This window comes from Salmo salar, chromosome 16, assembly GCF_965601325.2.
Source record: "Salmo salar chromosome 16, fSalSal1, whole genome shotgun sequence".
Taxonomy (NCBI): Eukaryota; Metazoa; Chordata; class Actinopteri; order Salmoniformes; family Salmonidae; genus Salmo; species Salmo salar.
This window is the reverse complement of record NC_138306.1, coordinates 17,743,784-17,765,402: the sequence shown is the minus strand read 5'-3', so window position 1 is coordinate 17,765,402 and position 21,619 is coordinate 17,743,784. Positions and strand designations below refer to the sequence as shown.

The window sequence follows — 21,619 nt, the reverse complement described above, 5'->3', positions numbered from 1 at the left end:
GGAGTTTGGTTAACTGTTATCCTTAGGACTAAGAGATTTCTCCAGCTAACCAGCTGGATAAGATTCCAATTTGGTGACATTCCTGGAAGCATAAAAGTGAGGATGTTCTGTTCTTTAGCTACCTCTGACCAGCCTCTATAAACATATTGATGTTTGACACAGGAAGGACATAGCACAGTCAGCACTCTCAAAAACACTCAAGCTGTTTTAACTAGCTTCCAACCTAGTTTTAGCACCTTGGCAGGTAGAACAGTTTGAAGGTGTTCCAATGGGAAGCTAAATCCATTCAGACTCCACCCCCCCCCCACCCCCCACACACACCATGTTGAAGGCATCAGTGAGGGAGGCCCCAGGCTCTAGTCCTGGAGCTACTGGCGGGCGGATGGCGGGACCAGTGCGGCCTCTATAAAGCCAGCTTGTTAAATTCCTCCCCCGAGGATCACTGGAGAATGGGGATAATCAGGACCAGAGGTCTGGAACCACTCACCAGTCAATGGGCCTGGTCTGCTCAAAAATACTGTACACAACAACTTTAACCATGAGCAGACTTGGTCGTATAGATCTATGTAGCTACCTGGGAAGTGTCAGTATCTGGCACATACAGTCATCCACCTCTGACTTATGACTGTGTACCATATGTAGTCATATATATATCTACAATAACATGGTGGGACATTTACCTCACCCTGAATGAATATCATATGGCTCCATTGCCCTGCCCATCAGTTATTTATCTTATTTTATAATACACAGCTTCACACTTGTTGAGAACATGCATCAAGGCAACTCCTGTCATTGTGGATATGTGTGCATCCGTATGTACTAGATGGATCCCTCTGGATTCCAGTGAGCGAATGGAGCGTTGGAGGCTATCCCAGTCAGATAGGCTACAGCGAATGGAGCGTTGGAGGCTATCCCAGTCAGATAGGCTACAGCGAATGGAGCGTTGGAGGCTATCCCAGTCAGATAGGCTACAGCGAATGGAGCGTTGGAGGCTATCCCAGTCAGATAGGCTACAGCGAATGGAGCGTTTGAGGCTATCCCAGTCAGATAGACTACAGGGAATGGAGCGTTGGAGGCTATCCCAGTCAGATAGGCTACAGTGAATGGAGCGTTGGAGGCTATCCCAGTCAGATAGGCTACAGTGAATGGAGCGTTGGAGGCTATCCCAGTCAGATAGTCTACAGTGAATGGAGCGTTTGAAGCTATCCCAGTCAGATAGTCTACAGTGAATGGAGCGTTGGAGGCTATCCCAGTCAGATAGGCTACAGTGAATGGAGCGTTGGAGGCTATCCCAGTCAGATAGGCTACAGGGGGCGGGAGGCATCCCGCGAGGCCGCGTGGGCGTTTGAAGCTATCCCAGCATCTGCTCCAGCCAGGCCTGTGGTGTGGGCTAACCTGTGGGCTGTGGGACTCCAGGCTGTGGAGCGTGTCCGGTCAGGGCCAGAGGCCAGGGCTCCTGGATGTAGAAAGCCTGCTGGTCAGGACGTCTCCAGGATGTCGCTTTCAGCCAATCCTTCGAAGGGGAAGTAAGGGGAAACCTGGCAGGTGTGGATGGGAATGGGGGTAAGGTGGAGAGGATATGGGGGTAGTGTGTGTGTGTGTGGAGGGAGGCTGGCTGGCTGTGACATTGGGAAGGTCTGTTATAAAGATAAAAGGCCCATTACTCCCCTCCATCCTCCTCTTCTTCCCTCTTCTCCCCTCTTCCTGCCAAGCCACCCTTTTTAGAGTTGATCTGCAGCTGTGGACGCCTCCTGTAGTGGAAAGAGGAACACTGAGACGGAGAGAGAGAGAGTGTGTGTGTGTGCGCGTGTGTGCACAAGCGTGCGTGCGTGTGTGTTTCCATGTGCAATACTGTAAGTGCATTTTCTACATGTCTATGTATATATGTTATACAAGCATATTCACATTGATTTGAAGGCCAAACAGCCTTCAATTACCTATTCAATTGATCAAGAGTTGTGAAAAGAAGAGACTGAGTGGAGAGAAGAGTCTCCAATCCATAGTTTCGGTGACATTTTTATGCATGCAAAATTAATATCATACAGTGAGAGGGGGCCGTTGTGTTACAAATCACATCACAAACACACAGTGGGTGACAGAGGACTTCTTTCCGGAGAAAGAAAGACGGAAGGGGGGTTAAGGGCCCCACATGGGGAGAACCTCAATTGCATACTCCTCGTGTTCTTTCCAATGTTCCCTCTAAGCTGCAGTTGTGCGCGGGCGTGCAGCTCCCCCGGGACTGCCGCGCAGAAGAAATATCAGCCCCCGCAGAGAAGCACGAGATTCAACTTCACTCAACTTTATAGAGTTTTCCCCGTTAAGTTAACACTATCAATGGTTCCCTTTACTGTGGGAATTGTGATCGAATCAATTTAATATTAGCCACTTTCAATGTAACATACCGTAACAAAACAAACTATGAAAGACTTAGTATGCACAATTAACTATGCAAGAGATTTTGTTGTAGGCAGAACTCATCGGAGTAGGATTCTATTGCATTGACAGGCAAGACTCAGGCCCGTACTCTACACAGACCTGTGCGGCATAACCAATCAGAGCTGCAGTAGGCCTGTATGCAAATAGACCATTGCCATATATGGAGCTGTGCCATTCACTTTGACCTGGACTGTGTTTACAGCATGAGCGGTCATGAGTAGATGCGCTTGTTTTGAGATCAAAGCGAAAGCTACATGTAGCCACGTGTGCACATTTGTTTATATCCTTTGCTAGTTAGTGAGTTATTAGCCCAGTTATAGATCATCTGTAGTCAGCAATAGGGGAGTGATTGCTGACAGTGGGGTGATGTGGGGCGGTAGATAAGCAGAGGGTAGCATAATTTGTCTGACTCTGTAATAATGTTATGGGAATAATTATGCATTTTATTTTGTAAAGTGGTTTCTTGCATCAAACAACACAACAACATTTTCGGTCACCTCCTTGTCTGAAGGACAAGTGGATCAACAGGTTAATGTCAAGCCCTACATGTTCTTTTTCAAAAGTCTGGAATATAGGCCTACATTGAAGACTACACATTGGCTGCTACTGTAGGCTGAATGATAGAACAGCTATTTCCATGTTAAAATGTTATGGGATGCATTTTCTACATTGTTTTTGATGGTAGGCCACACTGATAGGCCTACAGTATGATCAAATAGCCACAGTAGCCTACTTGACTGACCACTGTTAAAATGAACTTAAAGCGGGCACAGCCTCAATGTTCACAGTAAACGCGCACCGGAGTTGCACAGAATTTTCACAACGTTCAAGTTTGCGCTCGTCAGACCTGAAATTTGCTCTGTGACGCAAAAAATGAGAGGGAACATTGATCCTCTCTCCTCGACTCCTTCTCAAAACCCTTTGGAGGAGGTCAGAGGGGAGGGACCTCTGGCTTTCTCATTCAATGGGCTTTGAGAAGGAGATGAGGAGAGAGAGGACGCGAGAGATCTTCCCATGGTCTCTGTTCCCTATATCACTTCCTGCATTATCATAGTGGGTGGGATTCAGCTGGGTATCCTCTGACCTCTTACCTGTACACATTTCAGTCACTTGGAAAGGAAACACAGCTGTATGACAAAATGACTAAACTTCCACCACACATCATCCCATCCACACATGGCTGTCAGTGGATTCATCCATCCCCCAAATCCATCCAGCATCTGGCTGGAAGCCCCTGATGCCTCTGGGAGATGGAGTTCTGTGAGGTGGAATGCTTTTGACGTAATCCCCAGAGCATTGAAGCCAATAGTAAAGGGAATACTAGCTACTGTATGTGTTGTGAAAGGTGCTTTGTCTTATGATGAGTTCCACCAGGGAATTAGTTTAGTCTCTAGGTATATAAATGAAATAGATGACTCTTCATTGTATGCATCCATCTTCAGTAGGGATGTGCATATTTTCCTTTCAAGATGATTCGATACGTATCTAGATACATTGGCCCCAATATGATACAGGATGGATAAGTTTCAGTTTGAAACGATTCGTTGCGATTAGAGATTGAATCGATGCGATCCGGTTCAATGTGGTACTATTCGATGCACTGGGCCTCTGAGCTGGATCTGTCTGAGCTGACTGTGTGTATGTAGGCCCCTGAGCTAAACCTTAAGGGAAGCTGGGAATCTACCACCCCACTGTCAGTTTGGGGGGGCATTGTTTGCTTTTTGTCCCTCCCCACTTTTGATTTAAAAAAAAAACATCACCCACTAATGAATTATTTTTGCAGATTAGAAGTGTTAGAGCTAGTAATGTATCCATATGTATCTTAAAAATGTGCTATGACATAGCTAATGAATATGTAGCACAACTTTGGATTTCACCCCCGTCTCCTAATCCAATGGTTTAGACCGCTTGGAAATTTTGACAGAGTTGGAGTGAGCTTCTCTTCTTCTCTGCTTCAACCATGCAGTGTGGGTAGCGAAAACCATTGCTGTCCTCGTTATGAAATTAGCAACTTTACCCTGAATATCTAAAACTGACCATACTGATTGTTTCAAGCAAAACTTCCAAAAACGATTGCTGATGGTGAACCTGAACAATCCAAATGAAAATGTAATGTAATCCCTGATCAGCGTGTAGCCTCCCTATAGCCAGATGAGAGTGGTGTCTCTGGTGGTAGTTTAGGCTACTTTTATTCAACAGCACATTTGATAAAAACAGCCTCGCAAATGACATTGTTTAACATAAAATGTAATATTGCGCAATCCATTTGACAAACATTTGAATGCTGACCCGCAGACGTGCCAGATTAGGAATAGCCCACCTCTCGTTGGTCAGTTTGCGAAGCTACGCACCGTGTGTAGTTTGACTAGGCTACTTGATACTGTATTGCCTGGGCTTGTTCGGCATGAAAAATGACTTGTATATTTATTTTTTTACCTTTTATTTAACTAGGCAAGTCAGTTAAGAACAAACTCTTATTTACAATGACGGCCTTCCTTGTTCAGGGCCAGAACGACAGACGTTTTACCTTGTCAGCTCGGGGAATCGATCTAGAACCCGTTCGGTTACTAGCCCAACGCTCTAACCACTAGGCTACCTGCCGCCCCGTATATCAATGATTGTCAACACAATTACATGCTTAGTTCGACACTGAAGGAGAGGACGCAATTGTCACACAAGATAAGAGGTATTTTCAGAAGGTAGAAAGAAAGTAATTTGAGAAAAAATCTTTTGTAACGTTTGAATCTATTGCCTGACCGGTGTGGATGCTACATTTGAATCGAGTTTGTGGTCCCGCGGACCGATGCGCTCATATCTTAAACATTTGAACCAGGGACCGATGCGTATCGGTCAATCGTTACAACCCTCATCTTCAGTATTCCACAGTCAGACGATATTTGATTTGATCCAGTTAGATCAGCAACTTTTTCTCTCTCTTCTCCCTGTAATATCTTTTTCACTCTACTGAGCTGAGCTGTCCTGCACTGGCCTGGCTACAAATCCACCATAGTTGCTGAAGCCAGCACAGTTCGGGTTGGCACAATAGTGTGGAAAGGGCTTAACTGTGTGCAGGCCCAGGCTTGGTAGATTGAGCCTTCCTCGTGGACAGACAGGTTCAAGCCGGTCTTTCCTCGCACCCCTGTAAGAATGGTGTTTAGGAAACACAGAGAGAACAGGAAAGGCAGAGCAGGCCAGGGAAGAATAGAGGGATATCCCCTTACAGGGTACCCACCTTTTTCCTTCTGGATAGAGTTGGGAAGAGGGGGTATGTAAATCACACCACCTGTCTACACGCACGGACTAACACACACCCGTGCGCGCGCATGCCCGCACGTACACACAAACACACAAAAGCATCTGGGGTAGTCCTCGTCTGGCTGCTGTTGTTTTGGTGTGTGTGTGTGTGTGTGTGTGTGTGTGTGTGTGTGTGTGTGTGTGTGTGTGTGTGTGTGTGTGTGTGTGTGTGTGTGTGTGTGTGTCTGCCTGCGAATGTGTGTGGTGGTGTGAGACCCTCCCGACCATCCCCCGATTAGGCCTCGTTGGCCCAGTGGATTAGAGCAGGATCAATCCTGGCCGATATTACTGCGGTACCCTAAGAATGAGCCCTGGATGCGGCCTGTAGCCGGCGGAGCATGTAACTTGGGGCCAGCCTGGGCTTTAAGGCTTAACACCCCATTTTAATTATGCTTGACTAGAGAGGAAAAGTAGTACAGCAACTCAAACAAGCTGTGATTTCCTGGGCTGTGGGGTGGGGTGGGTAAATCACTGAATGCAATTACATTTCATTGGTGTAGTTGGTGTCCAGACCAGGGTAGTAGATTTAAAATTATGTTGAGGATGAATGGGCTGCAGCCTATAGATGTTGTGTTGGATTGATTACATTTGACATTTTCCTGTAAGATTTTGGTTGGAGAAAATAACTGCTAGCTGAGCTGACTGCTGTCCCTTATTGTGATATGCAATGCCGCCCCCCAGTGGTTGTGTAAACCCACATTACTAGAACCAATCTCCCTCTCTCTCCAGGAGGCACCAGGGATATAGGTTCAGCTCTGACCAGGATGTGCATGAGACACCGCAGCATCGAGACTAAACTACGCCACTTCACCAAGTAAGTGGTCCACCTTCAACCCTTCCTGATTCCTTTCCCTACATCTTTGTCCATTGCTAATTGTGCTACAAGTCCTTTCCTTACCCTCCCTCTTCTTTCCTCTCCTCCCCAGTGCTCTTATGGAAGGCCTAGTCACTCCTCTCCAGGACAGGATAGAGGAATGGAAAAAGACAGCTAACCTGCTGGACAAAGACCACGCCAAAGGTGAGGGTTTATGTTAAAAGGGCTATATATATTGAATTTGATTGATTGAGCAAATCAATCAACAAATGAAGCTTAACTCCAGGGTGACCGCGCCTTCTCTCCTCATCAGAATACAAGCGGTCTCGCCAGGAGATCAAGAGAAAGTCCTCAGACACCATGAAGCTCCAGAAGAAGGCCAGGAAAGGTAACGTCGAACCGCACCCTGTGACATGATCTGATTGGCTACTGCTAAAAACGATTGGTTACTGATTGGCTACTGTTAAAAACTCTGTCCAAAACAGGATGTAGACTAGATAGAGGATTTGTTGTACTGCTGTAGGCTAGTTACCATCACCTACCTGGGAAATGCCACCTCCTAGTGCCCTGAATGAGAAATACATTGTCATGGGTTTCCAAAGAGGGATAAATCAGAAATGAAAGCTATCATCCAAAAGGTTTGGAGAGTTTGGAGGTACAAAATAAGAGGTTTATGTGTACAACTTTGATCTATTTCAATGCCTATAACGATGACAGTGCCAACTCTAATATTGGGCTTTCTGTCTATGCTTTCTCTTCCCCCCCTTCCCTCTTTCCACCCATGCTACCTATCTGTCTACTCCTCTGCCTCCTCACTGGCCTATTCCCCTGCTGTAGAGCTTCTAGGTATGTGTGTTATGCTTTCCCCACATTTCCCCGTGTTGCATGAGGCATTTCATGATAATGCTATAGTTATTATCCGGTGTGTGTGTGTCCTGCATCATCACGTGATTGTGTGTGACCATCTCACCTGGAGTGTTGTAGTCTGTCTGATACTGGTGTGTCCTATCAGTATTGCCATACCCCTCGTCTGTGTTGGGGAGTAGTGAACTATATGTATTTCTACTAGTAATTGAACTACATTTGACAGTAGCTTGGTGGTAGTTCATCTAAATTCAAATCAAGCTAGTGTTTTCAGGAGATAATTACTTTATTTTTGCCGTGTAGTGTTGTAGCTAACTACAGGAACTACGTACTACATAGAAATATGGGAGAAGTAGGCAAGACATTCCTTTCTTTTTTTTTGTCATCAGATCTGCCAAATTCTCACTTGAAGTTGAGTTTTTAATAGGCTAAAATACACATTCTGTTAACATCTGACTCCAGTCCGGAGTGATCTGTTTGTAGCAATTTGTAGTCTATGACGTTTCAGATTTACATATGATTAATCACCAAGTACTTTGGATGTAGTGAACTACTTTTTCAAAGTAACTTTAGTTAAGTCAACGATATTTCTCTTAAGGGTAGCTGTTGTGCAGCTTAACTTAATTAGTAGCTTGGTAAACTATATTTTAGCTTCCCCAACACGGCCTCCTCTTCATACGCCTCTTGGTCATCATGTCACCATGTTTCATAATTTGGGTACAAAACTTTTTTGTTACAGTCTCTTGAGTTGAACGGTACTAGTCACTGGTAATTTTCCACAGTCACTGGTAATTTTCCACAGTCACTGGTCATTTTCCACAGTCACTGGTCATTTTCCACAGTCACTGGTCATTTTCCACAGTCACTGGTCATTTTCCACAGTCACTGGTCATTTTCCACAGTCAGTGGTCATTTTCCACAGTCACTGGTCATTTTCCACAGTTGTTCAGTAACTTCTTTACATACCGAACAGAGGAGTGAATTATTACTATCTCATTATCTAACGGGCACTAAAAGCAATGCAGAAATCTAGTTTCCTCTGGTTTTAAAGATCCTAGCACTCCTCTATCTTAGACATATAGGCTGTCAGAACTGGTTAGAACCTGTTCTCATTTCAAATATTTTTCGAAGGAAGTGGAGCCAATTACCCCTTATTTATTTTCCTAGCTTGCCTCCACCTAGACGGGGGATTTAGCTCTTTGTGTAGATGAAGTATATACAGACTGTGTCATTTGTAAATGAACAAGATCCTCTCCAGGTTCATCCTGAGAGAGTGATTTCCCTTGCAATTGCTCAAATAAACCTCTTATTACTGATAAATGGGTTCTGCCTTATTCCTTGTAATGAGTTTTCCTCAACAATAAGGCTGTCTCATACATGGCGGCTGGATATGTCATCACTGTTGTATTTACCTGTGCTAGTAAACCATGTTCATTTCAGGATCTCCATCCATGTAATCTTTTTGTTGTTGTTGGTCACATACACCAGATAGGTGCAGTGAAATGTGTTGTTTTACAGCGTCAGCCATAGTACTACAGCACCCATGGAGCAAATTAGGGTTGTGCCTTGCTCAAGGACACCAACAGATTTTTCACCTTGTCTGCTCGGGTATTCAAACCAGCATCCTTTTACTTACTGTCCCAACGCTCTAACCCACTAGGCTACCTGCGGAGTTGTTGGTGCTAGCCTCGTTTAAGATATGTGCTGTAGTTTCGTCCCATTCTCATTGACGCGTATCATTTCAGTGCAGTGTTGTTTGTCAATGGTGGTCTGTCCTACGGTACACCGGCAGGCCCAAACCTAGCAGAGGGTTCTAATCACCACTCTTTTCTTCTCTTCCTCCTCTCTCATTTCATCCTCATCCTCTAACCATCTTACCCAATGCCCCTCATCCCTGGGTACCCTGTTCCTCCTTCTTTCACTATTGACCCCTCCCTCCGCTATCCCCTGCCCCTTACCCTTTCTCTCGTCTTCCCCTTTAACTTCCCTCCTCTATGTACTCTTCTCTCTTTACCCCCCCTCCTCCCCAGGCCGGGGTAACCTGCGTCCCCAGCTGGACAGTGCCATGCAGGACGTCAGCGACCTCTACCTACTGATGGGGGAGACCGAGAAGCAGGCGGTGCGCCGGGCCCTCCTAGAGGAGAGGGGGCGCTACTGCTTCTTCATCAATCTGCTGAAGCCTGTGGTGGTGAGCACAGATCTAGGATCAGCCTATCCAAATCCAAATCCTTAGCTATTATAGGGAAAACGTCACTCACTTCAGATCAGTCTGTGGTTGTGAGAGGGGAGGATGATGATAGAGTTGGCTGGGGTGGGCGCTGGGACATAGATCCTAAATCCTAAATCTTAACCTTAACCAGTATGTGGGAAAAACCTGCCTGAATGTAGATCAGCGTATGGTGGTGAGAGGGGAGGATTGCTGAGTTACCAGGGCGGGGTGGGCTCCCGGGAGAAGTTGCCTTGGCTTCAGGCTAGAGTTGAGGGTTGAAGTCAATTCCACAAATGAAATTATAATTCTATTCTCTTTCCCTGTTAATTACATTTAATTCAATTCAAATTCCAGGTCAGTCTTTGAATTCAGAGATAATTGAATTCCTTTGAATTCCAATGTTAGGTAAATTCCAAGAATTCAATCCCCAATTCAATATTATCCCCAAAAATTCCAAATAATGATTCTCTGCAACCTGAGCCACCCCCATAGAATTGTTCCGAGAGTCGACTCGTGACCCGCCAAATAACATCCATTTATTTAATTGTTTTTATATCTCCAGAGCAGTAGGCTATTCCCCATCCCTGCATTCATTCATTTGTCTGCATGTCTACATTTGAATAAAAGGAAAACATGCCATGAATAAATAAGAATGATAGGCCAATCTTCTTATTTTCACAATGCTGTACGTCACATTGACAACTCAAATCGCTTTGAGAAAGAGCCCTTTAATTAGCATTCTTCTAATAAAACCTATACTGATATAACAAAACAATACTTTTACAATCAATATTGTTTACATAATCAAGTAGTTTAATTGAGACTTAAATAAACAATTCACAGAATTGAATAGGCTACAGGCTGCAAAAATACATTTATTTAGTAAGCTTTTGACTTCTCAAACTTTTACCGACCACACAGGTTAAAACTTTATATGGCCTGCATATGGTCTAAATGAACGGAAGCCTGAATTTACAGTATGTAATAATGAACTGATAATTTACTAGCACTTTTGCAGGCTGTGTATCCATCTATCAGGTTGTTGTCCTCCTTGTCCACAATGACTCCAAAATCCTTCCAAACTGGGGATTCACTCGCACAGCACCTGTTTCCACGATGGTGTGTTCCACCATCCTAACCTTTCTTTTTATTTCTCCTGTTACATTAGCCATTTTCTCATGAGCTAGGAGTCAGGGAAAATCAACTTGACAACTTATTGTCGCGTGGCAGACGGGAACATAAGATCTGCACATGGACAAATTAGGAATGCTTCAGCACCACACAAATAATGGACAGTTCCCTGCTCCAGTCTCTTGCTGCGTGGCTGGTAGCCTAGTCCTAGGCTATATCTGCCTCACTGCTCACATAATGGAAATTCACAACACATTTCAACAAAACAGGCTCCTGGGCTTGTACAAAAAAACTATCTTGATTTAATTGAAATGTTTCCGACCCGCAATATAATTGTTCTGAACCGCGAGCCGACCACTGGTTGAAAGAATGTTTTCATTCCACCCGCCAGCGGATGTTTTTGCATGTCAACCACAGGGAACTGTGGGTATCTGACCCAATGCAGGACTGTACTTTAGGCACAGATCTAGAACCCGATTATCATACCCAAATCTTAACCATTATATGGAAAAGATTTACAGACCATACTTAGATCAGAGTCTAGTCTGCAACTGCATCCTTCTGTCCACAGTGGAGTTGTTTTTGGTGGTCTTAACTTTCATGTTAAAGTTGTTTGTTTGTCACAGTTATTTCAGTTAGTGTTTCAGTTATTTCAGTTAGTCTTAAATAATGCACATGTTATGTCTTTGTGTGTTGCTGAGCGAAAGGTCTTGTTGTTGCTCCTCTTCAGAATGGAGAGATAGCCATGCTGGGAGAGATCACTCACCTGCAGGCCATAGTTGATGACCTCACTGTACTCACTGAAGACCCTCACAAACTGCCCCCGGCTAGTGAGCAGGTAATCTCCAACATACACACAAAAGAACAAGACTTTCCTTACGCAATAAATCAGTCTTGCAAGCACACATGCTTAACCAGTAGCACAACATGTCAAACAGTGAATGGACTGAGTGTAGGTACTGCTTGCGTTAACTCTCTCCTCTCTCTCTCCAGGTGATCGGGGACCTGAAGGGTTCAGACTACAGCTGGTCCTACCAGACTCCTCCCTCCTCTCCCAGCAGTGCTGCCTCCAGGAAGAGCAGTATGTGCAGTATCCTCCAGATGCCAACTGTTGGTGCCCATCGTCTCAGTAGTGTCTCCTCCCATGATTCAGGGTTCATCTCTCAGGATGCCAACACCCACTCCAAGCCCCCCTCCCCCATGCCCTCTGACATCACCAGCCAGGTAGACACTCCTCTGAGTCAGTCAGGCTCTAGGTTCCACTCCAGGTTCTCTGTCACGTTCTTGATTATTACAACTTTGGAGTATGATAATGCACAGACCTGGGTTGAAATACATGTGTATTTGATTATTTGTTATTTAAATACGTATGTTCTGTGTATTTCAGTATTCAAATAATATGGCCCGAGTCTAAAACTTCTATTTATTAGTATTTATTTTCAAATAATTTCCTAAATACTTACAGTTGAACTCGGAAGTTTACATACACTTAGGTTGGAGTCATTAAAACTCATTTTTCAACCACTCCACAAATTTCTTGTTAACAAACTATACTATTTGTGCATGACACAAGTAATTTTTCCAACAATTGTTTACAGACAGATTATTTCACTTATAATTCACTGTATCACAATTCCAGTGGGTCAGAAGTTTACATACACTAAGTTGACTGTGCCTTTAAACAGCTTCTGATAGGCTAATTGCCATCATTTGAGTCAATTGGAGGTGTACCTGTGGATGTATTTCAAGACCTACCTTCAAATTCAGTGCCTCTTTGCTTGACATCGTGGGAAAATCAAAAGAAATCAGCCAAGACCTGAGAATGAAAATTGTAGACCTCCACAAGTCTGGTTCATCCTTGGGAGCAATTTCCAAATGCCTGAAGGTACCACGTTCATCTGTACAAACAATAGTACACAAGTATAAACACCATTGGACCATGCAGCCGTCATACCGCTCAGGAAGGAGATGCGTTCTGTCTCCTAGAGATGAACGCACTTTGGTGCGAAAAGTTCAAATCAATCTCAGAACAACAGCAAAGGACCTTGTGAAGATGCTGGAGGAAACAGGCACAAAAGTATCTATATCCACAGTAAAACGAGTCCTATATCAACATAATCTGAAAGGCCGCTCAGCAAGTAAGACTGCTCCAAAACTGCCATTAAAAAGCCAGACTACGGTTTGCAACTGCACATGGGGAGAAAGATCATACTTTTTGGAGAAATGTCCTCTGGTCTGATGAAACAAAAATAGAAATGTTTGGCCATAATGACCATCGTTATGTTTGGAGGAAAAAGGGGGATGCTTGCAAGCTGAAGAACACCATCCCAACCGTGAAGCACAGGGGTAGAGGCATCATGTTGTGAGGGTGCTTTGCTGCAGGAGGGACTGGTGCATTTCACAAAATAGATGGCATCATGAGGCAGGAACATTATGTGGATATATTGAAGCAACATCTCAAGACATCAGTCAGGAAGTTAAAGCTTGGTCACAAATGGGTCTTCCAAATGGACAATGACCCCAAGCATACTTCCAAAGTTGTGGCAAAATGACTTAAGGACAACAAAGTCAAGGTATTGGAGTGGCCAAAGCCCTGATCTCAATCCTCTAGAAATGTTGTGGGCAGAACTGAAAAAGCATGTGCAAGCAAGGAGGCCTACAAACCTGACTCAGTTACACCAGCTCTGTCAGGAGGAATGGGCCAAAATTCACCTAACTTATTGTGGGAAGCTTGTGGAAGGCTACCCGAAACGTTTGACCCAAGTTAAACAATTTAAAGCCAATGCTACCAAATACTATTTGAGTGTATGTAAACTTCTGACCCACTGGGAATGTGATGAAAGAAATTAAAGCTGAAATAAATCATTCTCTCAACTATTATTCTGACATTTCACATTCTTAAAATAAAGTGGTGATCCTAACTGACCTAAGACAGGGAATTTTTTTCTAGGATTAAATGTCAGGAATTGTGAAAAACTGAGTTTAAATGTATTTGGCTAAGGTGTATGTAAACTTCCGACTTCAACTGTATTTCAAATACTATTTTCAAATGCATGGGAGTGTATTTTAATCAGTGTATTTTCAAATACATTCATGTGCATTTCCAAATACATTACAATATTCAACTACTTGTCTTTTCAAGTAAAAAATATGTAAATTCATACTTCCAAATGTCTTTAAAAGTAATTGAAATATAAATTATTACTTATACCATCAAGCCTGTAAGATGATGCTAGAGTGTTCCTCCTTGATATACTATGAATTATTGTGGCGGATGGCTGTTAAAATTTCTCTGTAAATAGAATGGGTATCAGGGAGGGAATCTGATGCAATCTTCCATAGCAAAAGAGCAATATTGTGTGATGGTTTGTTGTAGAAGAGTAAATAGTTCCTTGGGTCATATTCTTTCCCCTTATTTTCCCTCCCTCTCACTCACTCGCCTCCTCTTTTCTCAATCTCACTCACTTCTTGTCACTCTTTTCATCTATTTCACCCTTTCTCCATCTCTCCCACTCCTCTTCTCTCTCCATCTCCTTTCTCCATCTCTCCCACTCTCCGTCTCTCTGATTCCATCTACAGAAGTCCACCAGCTCAGCCTCCTCTGAGGCATCAGAAACCTGCCAATCTGTCAGTGAATGCAACTCTCCCACCACGGTTAGTACACACACACACACACACACACACACATACACACACACACACACACACACACACACACACACACACACACACACACACACACACACACACACACACACACACACACACACAAGCTGTGTGACATATCTGTGGCTTAAGAGGCCCAGAGGGATCTTGCTATAGTATGTGATGAACATGATGACTCAGACATGTCTGTCCATTCCGCAGTTTGGCTTGGGCTCATCCTTCGGTACCTTCCGCCCCGCTCTCTCACACACTGGCTCCATCAGGCCTCTCTCTGTCATACTTCCTGGGTCCCCCACATTTAACCGCTCTCCTGGATCCAAAACACCCTCACCCATCTCAAAGGTTCCTAGCTGGAAGGTTTGTTTTAATTTGCTGCTTTTCCGTTTTAATCTTTTATTTGCTTAACTGCTTTTTTCTTGGCTTTAACAACTCATTTGCATAACTCATGAGGCATAATATCTTCAGGATCCATTCTGTTGTCGAATTCCGCTTTCAAATCTCTCATGCCAAAGATTTGCTAAGCTGAGCGGACTTTGCTAAACTCATTGTAATAAAATACTCATGCTTAGGGCTGGGATCTATTTGTGTAGACAGCACAAGCAGATTTGGTACCATGCTGTTAGAATTTAACCTCTTCATGGACCCTCATACTGCTTCCATTGTACCACAATGGAAAAGACTTCTGAACTGCTGAATGATGTCCAATCCAAGGGTACATTGTTTAGTTAATTTCCTCATTACCTCAATAATACTGCCACAGGATTGGTCTAAAACCAGTACCTGCGAGCCCTCATTGGCTACCACTCTGCAGCAAAGGAGAGAGTCATTGGACAGAATGAGGGAGCAGGAGGTTCCTTCCAGTCCTAAAGGGTTCTCTGGGATGCACCCAGACACTCATAGGTCCAGGATGGCCCAAGCTACTATAGCAGCCAAGGTAATGATGAGCACACATTGGATGCAGTAACAGTACTCAACAATCAACATGAGTTGTTGAGATGTAGAATTGAATGTTTGCCACTACTACTATTGTACGGTAATGTGAGTCGCCCCTCTCTTCTCTCTCTTTTTCTTTCTTTCTTGTTCTGTTTTCTCTCTCTCTCTCTGCATGTGTGTGACCATGTGTGCCTTTGTGTGCGCGCAGCACGGCGGTGATGCCATGTCCCCAGCAGCCAGTACACTAGCCATGGTGCTGACCCGTGGTCTCAGTATAGAGCAGCAGAAGAATAGCAGGGAATCTCTGCAGTACTCCAGTGGCTACAGCACCCAGACCAACACACCCTGCTGCTCAGAGGACACCATCCCCTCACAGGGTAACATACTCTGATCAACACCAGATAACCACATGTATCCCTTCAAACAGTAGTACCTGAAACTGTATAGAAAATCCAATTGGATCCGGCTGTGTCATGCATAAGGCCTGATCAGTTTGAATTGATTCTCTCTGCTGTTCTCAGGGTCTGACTATGAGTGCTACTCTCTGAACGGGGATGCTGATACCAGCAGGGAGGCTGACTTCGACAAGTCCTCCACCATCCCCCGCCACAGCAACATCGCCCAGAACTACCGCCGCATGATCCAGACCAAGAGGCCAGCTAGCACCGCCGGGTTGCCCGCCGGAGTGAGCCCTCCTGGTGGTATGCATGGAGTGATTTATGGGGGTGATGGAGGGCGTGAGGGAGGGCGTGACGGGAGGCACGGAGCCATCACCTCTGGAACAGCCACCATCCGCCGGACCCCCTCCTCCAAAACGGGGGTGAGACGCACCCCGTCCACCTCAGGCCCCATCGCCATCCGCCCCCCCATCGTTCCAGTCAAGACCCCCACGGTGCCAGACTCTCCTGTCTACTCCCCCGGTTACTCCCCCAGCTACTCTCCCAGCCTTATCCAGCACATGGGCAGCGAAGAGTACCTGTATGGGGACGAGACTCCACCCAGTGCCCTGGAGTACATGAAGGCCTCCCCCAAGCGGCTGAGCCTACCTGACACCACCGCCTGGAGCTCCGGAGGGGGGCTGGACCGAAGTGTCTATGCCCAGCAGCCCCCTGGCATGACAGGCCTCAGCCTAGAGGAGGACCCCCAGCTGGCAGCCAACCGCCACAGCCTGGTGGAGAAGATAGGAGAGCTCGCGGCCAGCGCCCACGCCCTGGGCGAGGGTCAGTTCCCCTTCTCCTCTCTGGACCCTCTGCCAGCGGACCCAATGGGTACCAACTCTGTAACCCAACACCCACAACAACCACCACACAGGCCCCAGGAGGGCGTGGACATGCTGGTGTCCATACGGAGAGGTGTGAGGCTCCGCAAGGCGGTCTCCAACGACAGATCAGCCCCCAGGATACTGCAGGATACTGCAGCAGCATCCAGGATACTGCGGTAGTATCTACTGGGACTGACCACAGAACTGTGGTGCCACTGCAAGCTCTAGTAGTGAAATGAATGAACACTCATCCTGTACAGGAAAAGAATGCATGAAATGAAAGGGAAAACGAGTGTCAATGTGTAAAGATTCAATGAATGGCCATGGGTGTCCAATGGACAAATGTCATGTAATGAATTGCATACAAATGTATTTTTATGTCGTATTCCTATTTCCCATGTTGTCTGTGGGCTTAGTGGCTGTGGTTGTCTATTCTCTCTGTCTCCTGATGAATCAGCCCAGGCACCTTTCCTTTAGACTCAGTGATCAGGGCCTGTATTCACAAAGTGTCTCAGAGTAGGTGTGCTGATTCATGTATAATGAATCTATAATACAATTATATGGACAATGGTGCTGAGTGATTAGTGCTTATTGAGGTCTGTTTGGTTTCGGTTCGATTATATATACAGTACCAGTCAAAAGTTTGGACACACCTACTCATTCAAGGGTTTTTCTTTATTTTTACTGTTTTCTACGTAATAGTGAAGACATCAAAACTATGAAATAACACATATGGAGTCATGTAGTAACCATAAAACTGTTAAACAAATCAATATATATTTTACATTTTAGATTCTTCAAAGTAGCCACCCTTTGCCTTGATGACAGCTTTGCACACTCTTGGCATTCTCTCAACCAGCTTCATGAAGTACAACAGTCACCTGGAATGCATTTCAATTAACAGGTGTGCCTTGTTAAAAGTACATTTGTGGAATTTCTTTCCTACTTAATGTGTTTGAGCCAATCAGTTGTGTTGTGACAAGGCAGAGGTGGTATACAGAAGATAGCCCTATTTGGTAAAAGACCAAGTACATATTATGTCAAGAACAGCTCAAATAAGCAAAGAGAAACGACAGTCCATCATTACTTTAAGACATGAAGGTCAGTCAATCCAGAAAATTTCAAGAACTTTAAAAGTTTCTTCAAATGCAGTTGCAAAAACCAGAAAGCACTATGATGAAACTGGCTCTCATGAGGACCGCCACAGGAAAGGAAGACCCAGAGTTACCTCTGCTATAGAGGATAAGTTCATTAGAGTTAACGGCACCTCAGATTGCAGCCCAAATAAATGCTTCACAGAATTCAAGTAACAGACACATCTCAACATAAACTGTTCAGAGAATCAGGCCTTCATGGTCGAATTGCTGCAAAGAAACCACTACTAAACGACACCAATAAGAAGAAGAGACTTGCTTGGGCCAAGAAACACGAGCAATGGACATTAGACTGTTGGAAATCTGTCCTTTGATCTGATGAGTCCAAATTTGAGATTTTTGGTTCCAACCACTGTGTCTTTGTGAGACGCAGAGTAGGTGAACGGATTATCTCTGCATGTGTGGTTCCGACCGTAAAGCATGGAAGCATTGTGATGGTGTGGCGGTGCTTTGCTGGTGACACTCTGTGAGTTATTTAGAATTCAAGGCACACTTAACCAGCATGGCTACCACAGCATTCTGCAGTGATATGCCACCCCATCTGGTTTGCGCTTAGTGGGACTATCATTTGTTTTTCAACAGGACAATGACCCAAAACACACCTCCAGGCTGTGTAAGGGCTATTTGACCAAGGAGAGTGATGGAGTGGTGCATCAGATGACCCGTCCTCCACAATCACCTGACCTCAACCCAATTGAGATGGTTTGGGATGAGTTAGACCGCAGAGTGTGGAAAAGCAGCCAACAAGTGCTCAGCATATGTGGGAACTCCTTCAAGACTGTTGGAAAATCATTCCTCATGAAGCTGGTTGAGAGAATGCCAGAGTGTGCAAAGCTGTCATCAAGGCAAAGAGTGGCTACTTTGAAGAAACTGAAATATATATTGATTTGTTTAACCTCTCTAGGCTAGGCGGGACGAATTCGTCCCACCTACGTAACAGCCACTGCTATCCTGTGGCGCGATTTTCAAAACCTTAAAAATCCTATTACTTCAATTTCTCAAACATATGACTATTTTACAGCCATTTAAAGACAAGACTCTCGTTAATCTAACCACACTGTCCGATTTCAAAAAGGCTTTACAACGAAAGCAAAACATTAGATTATGTCAGCAGAGTACCAAGCCAGAAATAATCAGACACCCATTTTTCAAGCCAGCATATAATGTCACCAAAACCCAGAAGACAGCTAAATGCAGCACTCACCTTTGATGATCTTCATCAGATGACAACCCTAGGACATTATGTTATACAATACATGCATGTTTTGTTCAATCAAGTTCATATTTATATCAAAAACCAGCTTTTTACATTAGCATGTAACGTTCAGAACTAGCATACCCCCCGCAAACTTCCGGGGAATTTACTAACAATTTACTAAATTACTCACGATAAACGTTCACAAAAAGCATAACAATTATTTTAAGAATTATAGATACAGACCTCCTCTATGCACTCGATATGTCCGATTTTAAAATAGCTTTTTGGTGAAAGCACATTTTGCAATATTCTAAGTACATAGCCCAGGCATCACGGGCTCGCTATTTAGACACCCGGCAAGTTTAGCACTCACCATAATCATATTTACTATTATAAAAGTTTGATTACCTTTTGTTGTCTTCGTCAGAATAAACACCCAGGACTGCTACTTCAATAACAAATGTTGGTTTGGTCCAAAATAATCCATCGTTATATCCGAATAGCGGCGTTTTGTTCGTGCGTTCCAGACACTATCCGAAATAGTAAAGAAGTGTCGCGCGCATGGCGCAATTCGTGACAATAAAATTCTAAGTATTCCATTACCGTACTTCGAAGCATGTCAACCTCTGTTTAAAATCAATTTTTACGACATTTTTCTCGTAGAAAAGCGATAATATTCCGACAGGGAATCTCCTTTTCGGCAAACAGAGGAAAAAATCCCAAAGGCGGGGGCGGTCGGGGTCACGCGCATAAGCCAGTGTCCCTTGATCGGCCACTTGAGAAAGGCGATAATGTGTTTCAGCCTGGGGCTGGAATGACGACATTCTGTTTTTTCCCGGGCTCTGAGCGCCTATGGACGACGTGGGAAGTGTCACGTTAGAGCAGAGATCCTTAGTAAATGATAGAGATGGAAAACAAGTTCAAGAAATGGTCAGACAGGCCACTTCCTGTAAAGGAATCTCTCAGGTTTTGACCTGCCATTTGAGTTCTGTTATACTCACAGACACCATTCAAACAGTTTTAGAAAATTCAGGGTGTTTTCTATCCATATGTAATAAGTATATGCATATTCTAGTTACTGGGTAGGAGTGGTAACCAGATTAAATCGGGTATGTTTTTTATCCAGCCGTGTCAATACTGCCCCCTATCCTAAACAGGTTAACACTTTTTTGGTTACTACATGATTCCATATGTGTTATTTCATAGTTTTGATGTCTTCACTATTATTCTACAATGTAGAAAAAAGTTAAAAATAAAGAATAACCCTTGAATGTGTAGTTGTGTCCAAACTTTTGACTGGTACTGTATATATTTTTTTTAACATTTAATGCACTATGCATTATGTGGGTTGAATGCTGTAACCACTCAGAATAAAACAATTCATAAAAGTCCCATGATGGTAGTGACTGCACATTACTGCTTATATTAACCATTGTTTATTCACATTATTTTCCTTTAATAAAATATTTCAGTTGTTGTGTATATAAACATGTTTTATTTGATTACTTTATTATTTAATTCCAAGTCATCATCTCATCTCCATAGAGCTGCTGCCTATGCTGTCTGACTAAATCACTATTTTAGTAGTTCTTCAAAGTAAATAAGGCATACTTTTATGACTGCTGAATACCAACTATCAAACACTTAAATTATGTATTTTCAAGAAAAAATACCTCATGAAGCGAGAGCTCTCTCTCGATCGCACATTCATCTGTCTCTTTTACGTAGTAGGCGTTAAGGAAACAGACCGGACCAGTAGGCGCGCAATGGATTATGGTCATTGTAGTTCATGTTTTCTGAGCTTAACAATGTAGAATATTGGCTTGTTGGAAACTACTACAACATCACAGAGTTCAGGCTTGATCTGATTGTTCTTTAAAGAAACTGCATAATGTGTGCATTGAGCTTACAGAAAACTGAACAAAATGTACTTCCAATAATTGAACCAACGTCTGTCAATTAGTGGTTAAAATACGGAAAATAACTGAAATGTCAGTTAATCACTCAGCACTAATGGACAAGGATGATTTTATCCTAGATCAGTACTCCCACTCTTAAATGCTATATGTATACGGGCCTAGGAGCTCATTTCAAAATGGCGGTTGAATGCTCTGTGTCTTATTGTGTGTGTACTAACACAGCCATCTGTTGTCTGAAAGTGATGGGGCTAAGTTGCTCTGTGAGCCTGTATCTATGTTATGTTGTGTATTATTATACTGATGTATGTATTGCCGTTTGTATCATAAGCTGAACACCAATGTATGTTACATATCGGAGAAATGTAAAAGTCATGTAAAATAGGAGCGATGTGGCAGTGTTTTTATTGCTGTTCTGTACTATCAATTTATTCTGCAATTAAACCAACCTTTTCCTGTAGAGGGATGTTGCCCTTTATTTTGAGTCTGTGAGATTTTATATGATGCACAAAAATGGATTGAGGTTTTACAGTTTTTATGACAGCCTATAGGCTAATTGAAAATCCAAGCAAGTGTGGTTTTCTTATGGCATTGTTATTAGGCTATGTAGTAGTTTTAGATGAAGGAGCAAAGGATGCAAAGAGCACATGGTTATCAGGACAGGTGGAGTAAGAGCCATTTCAGCCTGGTCTCATAGACTAGGCATAACACGCTAAATGTAAATCTAGGACACTCAAAGT

At 43.8% G+C, this 21,619-nt stretch overlaps 1 protein-coding gene across 4 annotated transcripts in view; it reads left to right on the top strand.

Annotated features, from left to right (window-relative positions):
• mtss1la (MTSS I-BAR domain containing 2a) overlaps positions 1 to 21,339 on the top strand; it is a 40,247-nt gene extending 18,908 nt beyond the window's left edge. The window contains exons 4-14 of one of the 4 annotated variants that reach the window (XM_082962584.1): positions 6,463 to 6,547; positions 6,660 to 6,751; positions 6,861 to 6,935; positions 9,442 to 9,599; positions 11,482 to 11,589; positions 11,745 to 11,975; positions 14,331 to 14,405; positions 14,619 to 14,774; positions 15,178 to 15,351; positions 15,559 to 15,727; positions 15,872 to 21,339. In XM_082962584.1, the coding sequence (XP_082818710.1) occupies positions 6,463 to 6,547; positions 6,660 to 6,751; positions 6,861 to 6,935; positions 9,442 to 9,599; positions 11,482 to 11,589; positions 11,745 to 11,975; positions 14,331 to 14,405; positions 14,619 to 14,774; positions 15,178 to 15,351; positions 15,559 to 15,727; positions 15,872 to 16,791 (2,243 nt within the window). In that variant the 3' untranslated portion in view covers positions 16,792 to 21,339. The remainder of the gene's footprint in view (positions 1 to 6,462; positions 6,548 to 6,659; positions 6,752 to 6,860; positions 6,936 to 9,441; positions 9,600 to 11,481; positions 11,590 to 11,744; positions 11,976 to 14,330; positions 14,406 to 14,618; positions 14,775 to 15,177; positions 15,352 to 15,558; positions 15,728 to 15,871) is intronic. The other 3 variants (XM_082962586.1, XM_082962587.1, XM_082962588.1) reach the window with 3 other exon arrangements.
• The last annotated feature ends 280 nt before the right edge of the window (positions 21,340 to 21,619 follow it).